General features: G+C 38.7%; 1 protein-coding gene across 1 annotated transcript in view; it reads right to left on the bottom strand.

The window, feature by feature from the left end:
• LOC128590352 (nuclear body protein SP140-like protein) overlaps positions 1-20,092 on the bottom strand; it is a 134,482-nt gene that overhangs the window by 71,931 nt on the left and 42,459 nt on the right. The window contains exons 7-9 of the mRNA XM_053597691.1: positions 14,661-14,807; positions 13,750-13,818; positions 12,031-12,114 (exon numbers count right to left, since the gene is read on the bottom strand). Coding sequence (XP_053453666.1) covers positions 12,031-12,114; positions 13,750-13,818; positions 14,661-14,807 — 300 coding nt within the window. The remainder of the gene's footprint in view (positions 1-12,030; positions 12,115-13,749; positions 13,819-14,660; positions 14,808-20,092) is intronic.

The following is a 20,092-nucleotide window of genomic DNA, read 5'->3' as shown; positions in this document are numbered from 1 at the left end:
TATATGGAATCAGAAAAAACCTCAAGTAGCTAAGACATTACTCAGAAATAAAAACAAAGCAGGAGGAATCACACTACCAGACCTCAGACTGTACTATAAATCAATAGTGATCAAAACAGCATGGTACTGGCACAAAAACAGAGAAGTAGATGTCTGGAACAGAATAGAGAACCAAGAGATGAATCAGCTACTTACTGTTATTTGATCTTTGACAAGCCAATTAAAAACATTCAGTGGGGAAAGGATTCCCTATTTAACAAATGGTGCTGGGTGAACTGGCTGGCAACTTGTAGAAGACTGAAACTGGACCCACACCTTTCACCATTAACTAAGATAGACTCTCACTGGATTAAAGATTTCAACTTAAGACATGAAACCATAAAAATACTAGAAGAGAGTGCAGGGAAAACTCTTGAAGAAATCGGTCTGGGTGAGTATTTTATGAGGAGAACCCCTCAGGCAATTGAAGCAGCTTCAAAAATACACTACTGGGACCTGATCAAACTAAAAAGCTCTGCACAGCCAAGAACATAGGAAGTAAAGTAAGCAAACAGCTCTCAGAATGGGAGAAGACATTTGTAGGTTATGTCTCCGACAAAGGTTTAATAACCAGAATCCACAGAGAACTCAAACATATAAGCAAGAAAAGAACAAGTGATCCTATTGCAGGTTGGGCAAGGGACTTGAAGAGAAACTTCTCTGAAGAAGACAGGCATGCGGCCTACAGACATATGAAAAAATGCTCATCATCCTTAATCATCAGAGAAACGCAAATCAAAACTACTTTGACGTATCATCTAACTCCAGTAAGATTAGCCTATGTCACAAAATCCCAAGACCAGAGATGTTGGCGTGGATGTGGAGAAAAGGGAACACTTCTACACTGCTGATGGGAATGCAAATTAATACATTCCTTTTGGAAAGATGTTTGGAGAACACTTAGAGATCTAAAACTAGACCTGCCATTCAATTCTATAATTCCTCTACTAGGCATATACCCAGAAGACCAAAAATCACATCGCAACAAAGATATTTGTACCAGAATGTTTATTGCAGCCCAATTCATAATTGCTAAGTCATGGAAAGAGCCCAAGTGCCCATCGATCCACGAATGGATTAATAAATTGTGGTATATGTACACCATGGAATACTATGCAGCCTTAAAGAAAGATGGAGACTTTACCTCTTTCATGTTTACAGGGATGGAGCTGGAACATATTCTTCTTAGTAAAGTATCTGAAGAATGGAAGAAAAAGTATACAATGTACTCAGCCCTACCATGAAACTAATTAATGGCTTTCACATGAAAGCTATAACCCAGTTATAACCTAAGAATAGGGGGAAAGGGGAAAGGGAGGGGAGGGAGCGGGGAGGTATGCAGAGGGAGGGTGATTGGTGGGATTACACCTTGGTGCATCTTACAAGGGTATATGTGAAACTTAGTAAATGTAGAATGTAAATGTCTTAACACAGTAACTAAGAAAATGCCAGGAAGGCTATGTTAACCAGTGTGATGAAAATGTGTCAAATGGTCTATAAAACCAGTGTATGGTGCCCCATGATAGCATTAATGTACACAGCTATGATTTAATAATAAAAAAAGAAACAAAAAAAGAGTCGTGCAAGGAAAAACACTAGTGGAAGAACATTAATCAGATGTGAACAAAAGGGCAAAAGTGTCTGTTCTCCTTAAATTTTTTTTTTTTATTGGGGATTAATTGAGGGTACAATAAGCCAGGTTACATTGATTGCAATTGTTAGGCAAAGTCCCTTCTGCAATCATGTCTTGCCCCCATAAAGTGTGACACACACCAAGGCCCCACCCCCCTCCCTTTTTTGTTCTCCTTAAATTAATCGGCAAGTTCAGTGAATTTCAAACAGAGGAGCCAATAGACTCAGGAAAAAGGAGGGGAGAGATGATCTTGAGTTCATTCTAATATTCATCCCATGTGAATCATCCAGATGGTTCTATGTCTGAGCTCTCCTCTCTCTTCTGTAGCCCCTTTGGTTACAATAGAAAATGGAATATAGAGAGGTAAACACACCATGTGATCCAAGTGTGATTCAACTTGTGATACAATAGTGTAGAGAGTATTTTTTAAATTCCCATGTCATAGACACAAAGAGGCAAATCCCATGGGGATTATACAGGGAAATATTAAAGCTAATCAGATACTTAAACATTCTAGAATCCAATATAGAACAATATTTTTTAAATCTTGAGGTTGTTGTAAATATAATACAAAATCCAGGAATCACTGTGAAGGGGCTGATAAATTTAACTGCCTGAAAATTTAAAACTTCTCTAGGATAAAAGATTCCCTTAACAAATCTAAGAGAAAAACAACAAATGGGACAAAATATAAACAACATATATGACCAAGATTTAATATATATAACATGGAAGTATTTCTTCTTTTCTCCTTTTTCTCTTTTTAGAGGTAGTATCTTTTTCTCTGTTGCCTCTGTTGTCCAGGTTGGAGTGCCACGGTCTAATCTTACCTCACTGCAACCTCAAACTTCACAGTTCAAGCGATGCCCTTGCCTCAGCCTTTCAAGTAGCTAGGACTACTCCTGTGTGGCAGCATGCCCAGGTAATTAAAAAAAATTTTTTTAGGGACAGAGCCTCACTATTTTGACCAGGCTGGTCTTGATCTGTTGGCCTCAAAGTGATCCTCTCGTCTTGGCCTTCCAAAGTGCTGGCATTACTCGTGTGAACCTCCATGCCTGCCCCATATATGTATTTTGATGTTCATTCAACTTTGCTAGAAAATAACAAACACTACAATAGAAAACATTGATCAAATTCTACAAGAAAGAGTCCTTGAAGAAGAAAAACAAATAACTAATAACAAACAAAAAATTCCTGGCCACACTAAAAATAAAAACAATGTGTGTTACAGCAGCACTGAAGTAAGTCTTTTTATATTTCAATTAAAAATGCTAATTTTTTATTGTGTAGGTATGATATATTAGTTTAAAAGGCAAGAGTAGGAAAAATAAGTATAAATTTAGTTCAGTTAAATAAATGAAATTATATTCCAAAAGTATATTAACACATGTACAGAAAAATTCTGGAAAGATATGTAGCAATGGTTATAAGAAATATGTCTTGAAATCACAATAAAAAGCCACAAAGAGATAGGAGCATCTTGAAAAAATAGTCTTTGTATCATGTTTCATTTGGCATTATTTTTATCTCATGGAAGGTATAGAAAATGATAATAAATGTTAGAATTAAAAAATGGTTCATTTGTAAGATAAAAATGAAATAAATTGCATTTGATCTTACTTCTTTTCTGGTGTCTGTTCGAAGCAGAATTATTTCTTTCATCCATGGAATCTAGAAAGTGACAGGTGGTGGTCAGGGAACTGTGATTTATAAGTAGAAGTTACAAATCTTCTGACAATTTACACTGTGTGAAATGCCTGAGTTTATATTGATGCTCTAGTGTAATTTCACTGTCTTCTTTCTAACAAACAGGTAATGAATTGGTATCTAAAGTTTTCCTCTAGTTCTCTAAGACTTTGAAAAAAGCTGTTAATTACTTACACTCAGTAATTTCCTCATTTATGAAACAGGGATAACAATAGTTACCCTATTCAGGTTTTAAATATTTTGTGAAAATTAAATAAGTTAATAGGAAATCACCACATAAATCAATAATGTTCTGGAGGATGTCCTTTAGAACTACTCAATGTTAGAACACAGCAGGAAGCTACCATCTATTAACCAGAGAGCGGCCGTCCAGACACTGACTCTGCCCACCAGAGTCTGCCAAGACTCTGCCTTGGTCTTGGACTTCCCAGCCTCCAGGAGTGTGAGATATTTAAACAGTCAAGTAAAATCAAACTTGGTAATCATGGTGGAAGATGGATTCAATCCTTGTGAGTTTGTTCTCATCCTTGTTTGTTCTTCCTTGTTTGTTCTCATCAACATGTGATGAAAAGGCTGATCAATTTGTTGGGCCAGGCCCAGTCCCATTGCACAGACACAGAATGTCTTCAGAAATTACCAGGACCCTCTGGCGATAATGATATCAGTGTCCCTATGGTCTTGATGGCCTGGATGGTTACTACAGTTATCATATTCTTACTGAGACCTCTTAATCTAAGAGCATCCAACAACTTATTTGGAAGCCAACTGGTGCTAATACTGGGCAAGACCCACCAGCTCCTCCTGTGGACTAACTTTGTCATACTGAAAGTGAAAATAGTTAACACCTTGCAAGACCAAACAAACGAAGATGACCAGAGTACTCTTAACCCCATTAGCACTGTTTTTCCTTTTGCATCGGCAATATGGAATGGTATTGTTTTCATGAGCTTCTAGCAATTTCACTTGCAAGCTTAATTTTGCTTCCTGTGTTATAACTATTCCTATTAACAGTGTGTTTCAGTAAAATGATGATATTAAAGTGACATGGGGCTTTTTTTATTGTCTTAAACATTCTACCCATTCTGTTTGTAATTGTGATCATAATTTTTTTGATGATTTCTGGCCCTATTGAAAGAAATTTGAGAGTTCTGCATTTAAATATTTAAAATAGTTTAGATAGGTTTTTAAATTGCTTTTTAAAATAAGGTGGCTGAGCATGGTGGGCTCACGCCAGTAATTCTTGCACTGTGGGGAGGTTGAGGCGGATCAATTGCTTGAGCTTAGGAGTTTGAGACCAGCCTGAGCAAGAATGAGACCCCACTCTGAAAATAGCTGGGCATTGTGGCGGGGACCTGTAGTCCCAGCTCCTTGGGAGACTGAGCCTAAGAATTTGAGGTTGCCGTGAGCTACAACGCCATGATGCTCTAGGAGGGATGACAAAGTGAGATTCTGTCTAAAAAAAATAATGAATAAAAATGGGGTTGTCTGAGATTGTATGAAAGATAATTAAAATCACACTGTATTTACATTTAGTTTAGTAGTTTATTTGTGGATACAGTTTTCTCTGGTTCTTGGGACTGTGGCAGCTCATGCAATATTTTACTAATCATGGTTGAAGTCTGTATCATCTATTACAACTGGTCCATGGTGGCTAGAATAGAAGGAGAGAAGAAATTAAATGGTATTTTACTAATTTTTCTACTCCTATAAAAATGTCTAGTGCAGGGCGGCGCCTGTGGCTCAAGGAGTAGGGCACCGGTCCCATATGCCGGAGGTGGCAGGTTCGAACCCAGCCCCGGCCAAAAATCACACACAAAAAAAAAAAAAATGTCTAGTGCAACGAAACCTTTAAGTAAACATGATTGATCAATATGTTGGATGATTTACAGTCTATTATCTGACATTCATAAGCTATTGTGCCTTACAAGGTTTATGAGAGGAGAAAAAAATTAATTCTTTCTGCCTTTGCCCAGTATATTCTTATATGGTAATAATTTAAGCTCTCATTTATTTCTAAAATGAGTGCCTCTTGAGAAGTTTCTTTTTTGTTCTAACACTTCTCTGTTTAAAGCTGCATCAGGCCTATTAGGAGACTGACATTCGAATGCCTATTACTTCATTCTTTTTGTTTGAAGAAAAAATTTGAGGCTTTTTTTATGCTTTAGACTTATGAAAAATTTTAGTGAATTCTTAGTTTATTCCAGGGAAAATTGGAAACAATCAAGACCTTTTCTCACCCCTTATCGCATTCCTATTTGGTAACGGGATGGATTGCCGAGGGAGTGGGGGGAAGGAACATTAAAATACATGAAGTTTTCAAATGTAGAAAAAAGTAAAAGTTTGCATTGTTTTGCTCATTTTTTCCTACCAAGTGATTTCAGATGATTTTTGGGAACTAGTAGATAATTTGCTAGCAATGTGAGGATCTGTTTTCCTCTTAGGCCAGGCTAGCTTTTCACTCTATAGATCTGATAAATTACTTGTATGAATTAAATAAACTTCTTTGTATCATTGTACTGTTTAATAGTCTCTGATTCAGGTGTGTGACACTCACAGGCTATATTTTCCCTTTATTATGATTACATTGCAGGCTAGAAACGTTAAGTCACCATTTCATTATATAATCCAATATTGACTGCTTCAATTTCTCCTCGGCTTTGAGCTCAACTTCTTGAAATAATATAAACAATTCTTAATGACTTGTGCTAATAGAAGGGTGACATACACAGATAAGTTAAATCCTGGGTAAACAAATGCCACGGAGTAGAGGTTTTCTTTTGTTCTGGTCTACTGAAAGGCTTCCTGGCTCTATAGCTGGTAAGCAGAAAGGGTCTGAATGCCAGAAGATGGAGCTAAATCCCTATAGCATTCCTTTTTCTGCCCTTGCCCATTGAACTTTGAAGGCTTGCCAATGTAGCCGAACAATCTCTTGTTTTTTGAGCTGCTAGAAAGCCAATCCCTGCAGAGATACTGATGTAGTCACTGAACTTATGGGCCACAAATTATTGAGAATAGCTTTGGTTAAAGAAGTGGCCAAAACACATATACAGAATGTCTAGTATTAGACACTTGAGAATCTGGATTCTTTTTCCTAGTTCTTTCTGTCACATGCACTTAATTGACATATATAAGGCTTTTCACATATGGATCATCTTTTTAGTTAGCAACAAATGTTCTTAGTAAAGTATTTAGTCTTGGGTTTTTTGCTTGTAAAATCTCTCTGCATTCCTGAGACAGTGTACTCTACCTAAAATATTTTTGTTATCCTAACTAGTAATTTGCATTTAATTTTTAAAGCTTCTACATGTGGCTCTTTTTATTGTGTACAATCATAAATCATTACTTGGGTTATAAATATCCACAAGAACTATGGCTACAACTTAAAAAAAATAATCTGGAGAAAATAAAAATACAGCTTACATTTTCAATATTTTTGTCTCTTGAAAATTCCACAAATGTCATGAAGAGTTTAACTTGTTTTAGAGTCATATAATGTTCTTTTATGCAAAATAATGATGGAATGATGGGGTTTTTTTTTTTGGTATGTTTTTTGATTTTGCTTTCCATATGGAAAAGGTTAACATTGGAATTGTTTAGTAAAGGATTTTATCATGTTATCTGTCAATGTACTATCCCATACTCAGCATGTCATACTTTATAACTTACAGAGATGTTCTGATTAACTGTTGAATACAGCTATTTCATGGTTACTTTTAGTGTCTTTATGGTATGTGATATAGTAGTGTTTATGGAATTACTAATATTGTAAGTTTTCAAAGGTACCTTGGAAGACTGTCTAAATGAAAATCTATCCCTCAAAATGATTATGTGCTAAATTTTTTTTTTTCTTTGGCCGGGGCTGGTTTTGAACCCACCACCTCTGGTATATGGGGCTGGATCCCTACTCCTTTGAGCCACAGGTGCCACCCAATATTTAACAAGCTCTGTTTTGGACACAGAATGGGAACCTGAAGAAGGAAAAATGAAGAAAGTTTATAACTAATGGGTTAAATTTTTGTTGTTACAATAGTAAATTTAGTCTTATATCAGAATGATAATCATTATGTATTTGTTACCATATCCGATGATTACTTTGTTAAAAGCAAAAGTGGTCATGTGATATACTAAATGAAAACTGCTGTTTTTAAACTCATGCCAAACAAATCATGTCTGTGCCATCCAGGGTTTATTGCTAATCTTTTACTGAGTACTTGGATTGGGATAAAGGGCTTGTACTATGCACTTTTAAATTAATGAATAAATAGAAAACATTAACAACAACAACAATAAAAACAGAAAACTATACATTTTTAGTTCAAGAGTCATTAGCTGAGGCTTTTTGCTGACGGGTGATGGAACCATTTGTCTTTTAGGCTTTTCCAAGCTTGTGGCAAGGTAACACTATTATCTACCAGTGGAAGAACATGGCTTTCATTGTTCTGCAAACAAGGGTGAAGGTCGCTATATGAATCTGACACTTTACTACTCATGTGCTAATAATACAGTAAATGAGATACCCTTTTTTACCAGTGTATTTCTTTTTTTTAGAGACTCCCAGAGTCTTTTTTTTTTTTTTTTGTAGAGGCAGAGTCTCACTTTACGGCCCTCGGTAGAGTGCCGTGGCCTCACACAGCTCACAGCAACCTCCTGGGCTTAAGCGATTCTCTTGCCTCAGCCTCCCGAGTAGCTGGGACTACAGGCACCCGCCACAACGCCCAGCTATTTTTTGGTTGCAGTTTGGCCGGGGCCGGGTTTGAACCCGCCACCCTCGGTATATGGGGCTGGCACCTTACTGACTGAGCCACAGGGGCCGCCCTTACCAGTGTATTTCTACACCATTTGTACATAAACAAGAGAGTCCATCCTGTTAAACCCGACTTTAGAATGATCTCCTGCCTCCATGCAGTTCCCAAAAGGATCAGGCCAAGCAAATGCAGAGGACAGGATTCTGGCCCGGACTCAGCCTGCTGCTTGTGACACTGTGTGCACAGTCAAGTAGACAGGAAGTGGGAGCTCTGATTTAGATTTTTGAACTTCTGACACTCCGGTCTGTGGGCCCACTTCCCTTGGGTGAGTCAGAGGCTGCTTCGTGTTCTCCTTGAACTCTGATCACCTGTCACAGCCCTACCTAGTGTCTGTGGTGTCCACTCAGCCATTTCTATCCCGAGACCCGCGGGTGGCCTTACCCATCATGTCAGGTCTTTGTCTACTTTCTATGATTACTTTTTGACTTTAGGTGCACATTTTGAAAAACACATGACACAGAAACACTTTTAATTTGTAGGTCTTTGTACTTCTGCTTCTAAATTGTGATTTGTGCCCTCTCCTCTCCGAACACTGGTGACTTACCCACTGCTACCTGAAAGCATAGCTCTATCTCTTTTGTTTCCCCTAAGTGTATTTGTCCTTTTCTTTTATAGATGAGCCTGAGAATTTCATACCCAAGAAAGGGTTGATTGTGTGTTTTAGTGAGGGGAAGGAGAGAAGGTTTTAGAGGGAAAGATGATGTGTTCAGTTTTGGTAGTGTTGAGATTGAAGTTTGAAGGTCTTGAGAGACATCCAAGTGGAGAAGGCTGGGACCTTCTGGACCTTCAAGACCAAGCTTGGACAGAGTCTTCCCACCCCTTGGGGTGAATGAGTTTAGAAGTTGAGAAGACTGGGCTGAGTACAAATGTCTTACCACAACAAATAAGTAAGAGAGGAGATGGTTATATTAATCAGTTATGTGAAAGTATTCCACATTGTATATCAAATCAACACATTGTACCCTATAAATGCATTAATATACACAGTTTATATAAAGAAGAAAAAGGAAAATAAAGACTGGGCTGGCTGTAGATACCTGTTTAGGAACCATTATGTTGTGGGGGTGACTGATAGGTGTGCATGGAATGCCTGGGTGAGGTCTTTTGTAATCTGTGTGAGTTACAGGGTCCACTTTGATGCCTGGGAACAATGTACTCTGAAAACTCACTTCTGCTGTGAACCACGCCTTATGGCAAAGCTGCTTTTTTCTCATGCAATTCCTCCATCTCTCTCCTCTCTTCCTTTTACACTGTCCCTTCTCTCTTCCTTTTTTCTCTCATCTTTTAATTCGTTGTCTACATGGTTCTCGTCATGCCCCATCATTCACACGTCTCCATTCATTACCTCTCTCACATATCTCCTCCCTCCCAGGTTTCTGCTTATATCTCTGCATCTACTTTTATTACTGAGGTGATCCTCTTTCTGCCATCACTTCCCTTTTTGTTTTCTCTTCCACCTCTGTTTCTTTGTCAGTATTATCTGGATTGTTTGTCTGTTTTTTGCTCTGGGTTTATAATGTCAATCTTTGTTTTCATGTGTCCTTAATTTTGTTATCTACTCTCTTATTTTCTTTTATTTTTTCCTCTTTCTCTTTTTTGAGACAGAGTCTCCAGGCTGGAGTGCAGTGGCGTGATTATAGCTCACTCCTGGCTCAAACTCCTGTATTCCAGCAATCCTTGTGCCTTAGCCTCCCAAGTGGCTGGGATTACAGGTTTGGAAACAATGTCTGTGTAATTAAAATAAATTATTTTTGGGTAGAGACAGGATTTCACCATGTCTCCCAGGGTGACGTCCATATTTTGTTCACCTGTGTTCAGCTTCGCTCACAGATTACTTTCATCATCGCCAAACACCTACTCTTTTGACACCGACCACATACCCAGCTCTGTTACCTGTGCCAGTTCCTCATGAGCTTTCTACATTGCAAGCCTGTGATCAGTCATTATTTTCATGTTTCTGGCTCAAATTCCGAGTGATATCTTGAAAATCATTGCTTTTCCTCCACAAAATTCCTTGACTATGGTATAGTTAGATCCTATTTCATATACAAGTACTTGAAGCTTACTCTGACATCTCTTCCTTGATATCGGCCTGATTTTTTCCATTCTTCCTCCTTATATTATCCATTCAGTGTCTCCTCCATTCATTCAGAAGCCCAATTCTTCTTTCTGTTTGGCTGGCTCAACCCTGCTGAAAGCAGTCAGCATCGGTGTGTGTGGTGTCTGTGTATATTTGCGTCTGTAAATATTTCCGTACAAGGTAAGGAAGAGAAAGAATTTTTGCTCCATGCATATGGGAAAACAGACATAATTAATATCCTGCTTGTCTTCTCCACCACAGGCCAACAGGCTGCATCTCTTCTGACTCTCTCTGTATTCATTTGAAGGGCTTGGGATTCACAAGATGTTGGAGACAATCAGGAAGTGACAAACTATTGACAGTGACTAGGGAACCAGAGAACACACCTCAGTGTGGTCATGCCGAAATGTTTTTTAGGGCTCAGATAAGCTGAGAAAAATACACCTTCTCCGATGACTACGCCTCAGATCCAACCGAGATGCGCTTGCTTTTCCCGTCTGGCCACTCCTCGTTCTCCTCCTTCTTTCTCATTTTCTGCTCATCGTTCTGCCTTTAGGCATGTCTATCTACATCTCTGTGATTGCGTGAGCTTCTCTCTCCCTGAATGTTCTTGTCTCTGTGTTGCTTTTTCTCTTTTCATCACGATGCTCCTAATCTCTGTTCCCCTTTATTTCTATGTTCATCCCCTTTGGCTCCATCTTTCTAGGTATTTTATATCCCACATAGCTGGCTTCATTCCTATTCTCTCTGTCTTTTTGAATTTTTTATATTTTCCTCTCCATCAATACTACACATGATCTTAGCCAAAAGGCCGAGAAGTGATCCCTCCTCTCCATCAATAAACAAATATGGTTGAGATATCTTCATGAATATTTCGGCCAATACACACACATATACCTGTATATGTAGGTATATGCTGTTGTTAAACAAGCTTTCTTGTGTCAGGTATCATCCCCTATGAATTCTCTGGGTTCCACATGTCACTTCTTTGGACTTTGATTCCCATGTCACAGCTCTAACCATTCTGTCTGTTAGGTACAACAGTTACCCACCAAGAGACTGGGTTGCTAGTCCTTCTTGTTACCTTTGTTTTCTAACTCTCCTACATTCGCATATCAGTTTTCTCGCCCCCAAACAGGAATTGCAAGACTTAGCCTACCTAAACTTAAGGATTTTGTGATGACAAAATGTGATCTTATTTGTCAAAGTACATTGAAATAACACGTTTCTGGCAAAACTATAACAAATTCAAATATTTTAACCTGATTTTTTGTACCCTCACATTAACCTATAAAAAAAAAAGACTATACTAAAGTTTGAGAGCGGTTGATCTGAAGTTTTTATTTCTATTTGTAAGCACATAGCAGGAGCAGTTTTCTTTTGAGGCTTGAACAATTAGAAAAGATGTTAATGTCAACCCATATGTTGCTATAAAAATGTAAGATCTTAATATTAGTAGGCATGACAGTATGTGTTAAAATATACCATTGTTTTGCTATTTATTTCTTCTGCAACTGCAACATATATTTAGTCCCTGACATGCATCCTGTTAAATATGAGTTCACAATAATTTCTGCCTTGTTTCATTTTCTAAAATGCTGAAAAGGAATTCCCAAGATTAACTGGATACAAGATAGTCAAGTTACTCAGAATAAAATGCATGTGGAATCAGTAGATTTCAATTTAAATTCCTAATATTCTGCAGGCCAAGGCTTGACATCCGAGTCCTCTCCTGTAGTCCAGGGGTTTCAACTCTAATATCATACCTGGTGCAGTCTGGGATCGTGAGCAAGTGGCTTCTTGGATGTCCTCTCCCTCGCTTGATTCTGCAGAGTCATAGTTACTGATCACTGCACAACGGAATAGGATTCTTAGAGGTCTCAGGTCGTGATCAAAGAAATTCCCCACTAAGAAACCTTGGAAAACCCTTTAAATTCCATGAAAGTCCAGGGCTACACCCAGGCCAACCTGGTTTCTCTTCTAAGTTACCTACCTTGTAGGTTAGTGATGCTCCATGCTTGTCCCCACAAACAATTCCCTGCCAAGAGGCAACTTTGCTCTCCTGCACTGCTCTCTGTCACTTCCTACCCCTTCTCCTTGACATTCCACATATCCCTCATCTCAGCCCCTCTTTTCCCTGGAGAGAGACCTTGAAGATCTTGTGTCGAAGGTGGTGAGCTTCCTCTACCCCCACATCCCTGGTGCCTCCCCGAACTGTTTACAAGGCTGAGAAATCATCTTTTTTGTGTGTTTCAGCAGAGACACATGCGAAGACTACTTTTTAGAGCAGTGTCTTTACACTAAGATAAAAGTTAGAGCATGTAACTGTCTACAAAATGAATCAAGTTTACATTTTACTTTGAAAGCTACAGTGAGCAATTACAGTGAATGTATGACACATTGTTCTTAATGACATCAAGATGAGACAACATTTTTATTTGTTCTTAAGTCTTTTCCTGGTGTGTTTTCCCTAAAGTGGCATGTTTCTAATTATTCTCTGGATCTAGAAAGTAAAAAGGGAAAAAAATCACCAATTTGTACACTAATTTTCAACTCATGCTGCAAATGGGATTGTGATAATACACCATTTTAATAATTGTTTCTATCTCTCATTTTACAAAGGAAAAAACTCAGAATCCAGAACCTAAGTTTAGTCTTGTCTTTTCTTTAATTTCACATGAGTCTTTATAGATGGTCTTAAACATTTATGTGATTTTTTTTTTTTTATCTAGGCAAGAAGGGCCACAATGTCTATCCCACTTACCCTTTAAGGTTATTGTAAAGAAAAAGATACTATTTACAAAGGTCTTTTGAAAAATCATTCTATATGCCATGACTTGCTGAAGAACTCTGTCAAAAAGAACACTTCAGGTTTAAGAATACTTTATCTCAAGTCTTTATTTCTGCTAACATTGGATAGCTGGGTGAATTGTCTTTTGACACTGTTCACAGCTTATGCTCTGATGACAGGATGATCTTCCAATAAAGAATATTAGCTTTCTGTTCTCTAGAAAAATCATTGTATAAATTTAACATTTTATAGGCACAGCAACTAGCACATTTTAAAAATGAACTCATTGGGCAGTGCCTGTGGCTCAAAGGAGTAGGGCGTTGGCCCCATATGCCGGAGATGGCAGGTTCAAGCCCAGCCCCGGACAAAAACTGCAAAAAAAAAAAAAAAAAAAAAAAAAAGAACTCATCACTTCGTTACCCAGCTTCTACTATACAGTATAATCAATATATGGTATATATATTCATTAATAAAATCTGTCAATTAATAAACCTATACCCCAAATAAATTTATAACAGTTTTTTTGTGTCCTTGAATTTCCCATTAGGGTCCAGTTAAATAAATGCAGAAAATGAGATTCTTGGATAAACTGGATCTATGGTACCAAATGGGCTCAGAATAAGACGCATCAGGAAATAGTAACTCCTAGTTCATATTCCCATAACCCAAGCCTTGCTCTCCCAACCTTCCTTACCAGGTTTATTTTCCATTGCTGAGTGCTTGTCCTCATCATTGGATTCTTCAGAGTCCTCACTGCTGATTTCTGTGCAAAGTAGCAAAACCCATTAAAAGTCTCAGGGTGTGACAAAGTTGTCCACACAGCAGGAAATCCCACAATAAGAGCACTAGAGGCTGGGCATAGTGGCTCATGTCTGGGCCTGTTTGGGAGGCCCAGCCAGGAAGATTCCTTGAGGCCAGAAGTGGGTCAGCCTGGGCAAATTAGGGCATCTGTGTCTCTACAAAAATTTAAAAACGTAGGCAAGCATGGCAACTAAGGCCTTAGTCCCAGCTATTCCAGAGGGTGAGGTGGGAGAATGGTCTGAGCCCAGTAGTTTGAGGTTACAGTGAGCTACAATCAAGGCCCTGAATTCTAGAACAAGACCTTTCCTTGAACAATAAAACAAACAAACAAACCAATAGCACTAGGAAGACCTGGGAACCCGAGTAACTCAATGTCCAGGTTTAGTTCCTGAATGAATGATCTTCCCATATCCCCTGCTTCTGTCTCTGCTTCTACTAGTGGTATTTCTTTATACCACTCCTTGTCTTAACAGGTTTCTTTCTCCATCTCCTCTTGTGAATGTCTTGGACCCAGAGTTTTTGTTTTTGCTTTTCTTTTACTTGTTCCCTATGCCTTCTTCTCTTCCTTAAGAAATAGTCTTTCTGCCATCAATACTTACCACCTCCATTTCTGTCTTTTTTCCCTCCAATTCCTAAGGACTCCCTCTGTGAATCTGAGGGCTCACTGTTTGAGGTGTTGGCTCCCTTCTCTTCCTGCTTCCATCCCAGGCCACCTGGATTCCCTCAGTGGGCCTTGATGAAGAGCCCAGCTCCTTAGCTGGTAACCTGAGATTCATAACCACAAATTCATCCAGTCAGACTTACCTATTATGTCAGACTCTTGTTTATGGTTAGTTCTTGCTTGGGCTTGTTGCTCAACATGTGAGTTAAAAAATCTGTTTTCCTTCTTTATATCCACCAGATTCACGACACAGGGCTTAATTTGGATTTCTTGGCTGGATAGCTCTGCTCCTGGGCCAAATTGTGAGAAACAAGGCATTTTATTTATCTCTGCAGTGGACCCTTCACTGCCATCCATAACTCCCTCCCTCAGTCTCACTGCTGGGGAGAAACTTTCACACATGCTCCGAATTTTTTTTTTTTTCTGTTGCTTGACTGTATATTTCCTTTGTGCATCTCATGAGTCTGTTTTCTTTTTTTTTCTTTTATTTTATTAAATCATAGCTGTGTACATTAATGCAATCATGGGGCACCATACAGTGGTTTTATAGACCATTTGACATTTTCATCACACTGGTTAACATAGCCTTCCTGGCATTTTCTTAGTTATTGTGTTAAGACATTTATATTCTACAGGAGTTAGAGACCAGCCTGAACAAGAGTGAGACCCTATCTCTAAAAATGGCTGGGCCTTGTGGTGGGCACCTATAGTCTACCTATATTCTACAAAGAATTAAAAGTAAACAACCATTTAATACAGAAATCCCAATACTAGGTGTTTACCTAGAGGAAAAGAATACATTGAATCTAAAAGACACCAGCACTGCAATGTTTACGGCAGCACAGTTCACAATTGCAAAGATGTGGAAACAACCCAAGTGCCCATCAATACATGACTGGATTAATAAAATGTGGTATATGTGTACCATGGAGTGCTACTCAGCCATAAACAATGCATCATCTAGTATCTTGTGTAACAACCTAAATGGAATTAGAGACCATTATTCTAAGTCAGAGTGGTTTTCAACCTTCCTAATGCTGTGACTCTTTAATACAGTTCCTGTGGGTTGCAATCCATAGGTTGAGAACCACTGTTCTAAGTGAAGTAGTATAAGAATGGAAAAACAAACACCAGATGTACTCAATATTAAATTGGAAATAGTTCATCAGTACTTGTGTCCACACATGCAGGTAAAAAACAACCATTTCCATTTTCAATAGGTCCATTCAGAAGAAGTACAGAGAACAGACTTGAGGGGAGCAAGATGGAAGGACAAGGTAACTTTTCTTCTAGTTTTAGTGAGAGTGATAGGGATCTGGATTAGGGTGATCATGGTGTGGATGGAGAGAAATAACAGGCTGGAGATATTTTAAAGTTGGAATTAATAGACAACAAATAAAGTGATGATTGTTTTTATCCAATTAAATTTTGAGATGGTTTGTTACATGACACAGCAATAGATAACTGACATGGCCCCCAAAGAGAGATGTCCTTCTGATCTTTGAATAAAAGTTGCCAGGCACTTGGAGAAATCAGCCTAGAGGACACATATAAGCTGAAGAATTTCATTCATTGTTCATTTGTTCATTTTTCTCTAACTCATTCTCTGTACAGTCCTCTTTGAGCCATCCCCATTTTCCTTATTTCTTGGCATTCATTTCCCTCTGAGTATTTTTCTACTCAGACTCTTTTCTCCTACATTTTTTTTTTTTTTAAATTTCTGACGAAACTCATGGTCATAACTAGGGTGAGGTAAAGGTGGTGTCTTGAAAAGCCCTATAATTTCAGGACATGCTCAGCCTCAGGTGCTGAGCATTAGATGCTTCCTGCATGCTGTGCCCTGGGGCCCTTCATGCCTCATCTACTGTCAGCCTTCTTGTTCCCTACCTGAGGTTTCAGCTGTTTTAACCCTGTTATGTTTCCTACCTGCTGCTAGTCTTTGTTTCTTAATATTTTTTGAGACAAGGTCTTACTCTGTTTTCCAGGGTAGAGTGCAGTGGCATCATCATAGCTCATTGCAACCTCAAACTCCTGGACTCAAATGATCCTCCTGCCTCAGGCTCCCAAATCACTGGTGCATGCTACTGCACCATGCTAGTTTTTCGTAAAGATGGAATTTTGCTCTTGTTCAGTGTGGTCTCAAACTCTTCGCCTCAAACAATCCTCCTTGGCCTTGGTCTACCAGAGTGCTAGGATTATAGGCATGAGCCACAACACCCAGCCTGCTTCTTAATTATTAATGTGACTTGTGCATGTATCTCCTATATCACTTTTTCTGTCTTTATTTTACTCATCTCAGACATTTTAGTTATTACTAAAGATCTCCCTCAGGGCCATAATCTATGACATCAGGATCATTCACTTTGCATTTCCTTCCATAAGGCCCTTCACTGAGGCTTCCTTCCTTGAAAACTGAAATTAAGTGGCATCATGTATATTTTCACGATTTTACTGTACTATAACTTTTGAAAAGTAACTTGAGGGTGAGGCTTGTGGCTCAGTGAGTAGGGCATTGGCCCCATATACCAAGGGTGGTGGGTTCAAACCCAGCCCTGGCCAAACTGCAACAAAAAAATTGCCGGGTGTTGTGGCGGGCATCTGTAGTCCCAGCTACTCTGGAGGCTGAGGCAAGAGAATTGCGTAAGCCCAAGACCTGGAGGTTGCTGTGAGCTGTGATGCCATGGCACTGTACCAAGGGTGACAAAGTGAGACTCTACCTCTAAAAAAAAAAAAAAAGAAAAAAAAAGTAACCTGAAATTTATGTGTATTCACCAACCTGTCAACATGGCAATGTTTAGATCCCACATCAATTTCTTTAATACTACAGATCTGTCTCATTTATGTACAGTTGACCTTCGATCAACAGGTTTGAATTTTGCAACACGGTTTGAATGACACAACATGAGTCTGAGCTAGACAGGTCCACTTATGCAGATTTATTTTCTTTCATCTCTGCTACCCCTGAGAAATAAGACCAAGCCTTGCCCTTCCTCCTCCTCCTCAGCCTTTACGACATGAAGATGAGGATGTTGATTTACTTTCTCTTGGTGAATATTTTCTCTTCCTTATGGTTTTCTTAATAACATTTTTTTAAATAGAGAGCTTACTTTATTGTAAGGAAAGAGTACATGATAGCATAATAAATGACATATGTGTTAATTGAATATTTATAGTATCAGTAAGCCTTCTAGTCAACAGTAGTTGACTTAGAATAGTTTAAGTTTTAGGGGAGCTAAAAGTTGTGTGAAAAGTTTGGACTAGACAGGGGCTGGTACTTCTAGCCTGCACATAGTACTAGGGTCAACTATACTTTGTTATTTAGTGTTCTCTAGTTGACGTTTCTTTGTGTTCTCTCTTCTTCCATGCCCTACACAGGCACCCCCAATTAAAAAAAAAAACAGCTCTCTTTCTTTCGTGCACATCTCACACCTGTGAAAAGCAGCCAGACGCTTTGCACAAGGGCTATGTGCCTTGGGTGGGGATAGACAGTTTGTGTGAGAATGTAAAAGGAAGTTTTTACTCTTGTAGGAAAACCAAGATAAAATTAGAAAACTGGGGAGAAGCAGAGCTAGATGGGAAGACACTTCAGCACTTGTCTGCAGAAACAGTAATGTAAGCAACTTTCATACGTGAAAATAACTTCACAAGAACTGATGAAATCAGGTCACCTATTATAGTCTGTATGTATAGCACATGAAAAACAAATAACATCATGAAAAGTATAGGAGGTACAGTTTTACATTATCTTTGTTAACTCTCCCCTGTGCTTAGGCAGCACAGGGTGGAGAGAGATACCATATGCTTGGAGAAAGGAGAAGGAAGTGAGCACCAGACTTTCCCTTGGTCCCAAATGCCAGGCTCTCCTTCAGTAAAACCCAGTGCCAGGAAGTACCCCAAGACCTCAAACCTCAGGGCAATCTGAAACTCCAAGCCCAACCTGAATCTTGAAGCTCCAAGTCAGACCTGCAGATTTAGTCTTCAGCCTGCCCAGCATCAGTCTGGCCTCAGTGGTCCAGGCACTACACTGGATTCAGTGCCAGGGAAGACCTCATAACATTGGGCTTCAGACTCATCCCCGAATCAGGCTGGCCCCAGCAGAGCTGGGCTTTAAGTTCACTTTCGTGTCTACAGAGAACTAGGCTTCAAGTTTATTCCAGTGCCTAAAGAGCCTGCACCAGTTCTGCAGAGCCTGCAGACTCTGGTTCAGGTCTCACCTCAGCAAAGGCCTACCCATTTGTTATCCTAGACACCAGTCTATCCTATCTGAGGACTCCTGTAGGAAGTCTGCTCTTGGACCATGCTAGATATAGCCTTCCCCAAATCTCTACATAAAGTGAAAGGCTTTTCCAGATAAAGTTATTCTGCAAGGACTGAAATTAGTCACTACATCCTCAAATGCAGAGACATAAATATTAGAAACAAGAAACATGAAAAACCAAAGAGATGTAATACCATCAAAATAACACAATAATCTCTTGGTAGTTGACCCCAAAGCAGTGAAAATAAAAAACTGTCTCACAAAGAATTCAAAGTAACTGTTTTAAGGAATCTCAGCAAACATCAAGAAATTATGAAGAAATAATTCACTGAAATCAGGATGAAAATAAATGACCAAAATTAGAAATTTAATGGAGAAGTTGAAATTATAAAAATGGCTTTGGTTTTGGCTTTATTGGTCTTACTTTAGAGTCAAAATACAGAGTACTCTAATAGTAATTGGGCTGTATAAATAGCTTTTATCTCAGGTATAAAGGAGATAAAAATAATAAAAGCCATAATAATTTGTTAAGGGATACATGATGCAAAAAGATGTAAATTGGAACACCAGAAATTTAAAATGAGGGGGTAAAATAAAAGTTCCGAATGTTGTATGTGATTAAGTTGTTGCCAGCTTTAAATAGCCTTTTATAACTATAAAATGTCTTTTATAAGCTTCTTGCTAGCCACAAACATATCTATAGTAAATATATAAAAGATAAAAAGAAATCAATGCTTAACACTGAAGAAAAATCACCTAATTATGAAAGAAGACAGAAGGAGAGGGAGAAAGGAATAAAGGATCTACAAAACAACCAGGAAACAAAAAATTAGAGGAACCACCACATCTTAACTTAGTCAATAATGCATTTCATACCTTGATAAACCCATCATAAAGTTGAAAATCATAAATTGAACTATCCTAAGTCAGAGACTCTCTGCAGATGGAGGAGATGCATGCAGCCCTATGTTCATTGCAGTGTTATTCACAATAGCCAATACTTGGAATCAACTTTAGCATCTGTCAATTGAGGAATTGACAAAGGAATGTGATACATATATGCACTTGAAATACATTCAGCCTTAAAAAACAAGGAAATCCTGTCATTGGTAACAACATGGATAAACCTGGAAGACATTGTGTTAAGTGAATAAGCCAAACACAGAGAGACAAACACTGCACATCTCAGTCGCACACAGCGCGTAAAGAAGTTGAATTCACAGAAGTAGAGAGTACATGGTGGTAAGGGTGGGAAGAGGTGGCGGTTTGGTGGAGAAGGGGGTGAGGGGGAATGTTTGTCCAAGGACACAAAAAGTT

The sequence above is a fragment of the Nycticebus coucang genome, chromosome 7 (assembly GCF_027406575.1).
Source record: "Nycticebus coucang isolate mNycCou1 chromosome 7, mNycCou1.pri, whole genome shotgun sequence".
NCBI lineage: Eukaryota > Metazoa > Chordata > Mammalia > Primates > Lorisidae > Nycticebus > Nycticebus coucang.
This window is presented reverse-complemented; position numbering and strand designations above follow the sequence as displayed.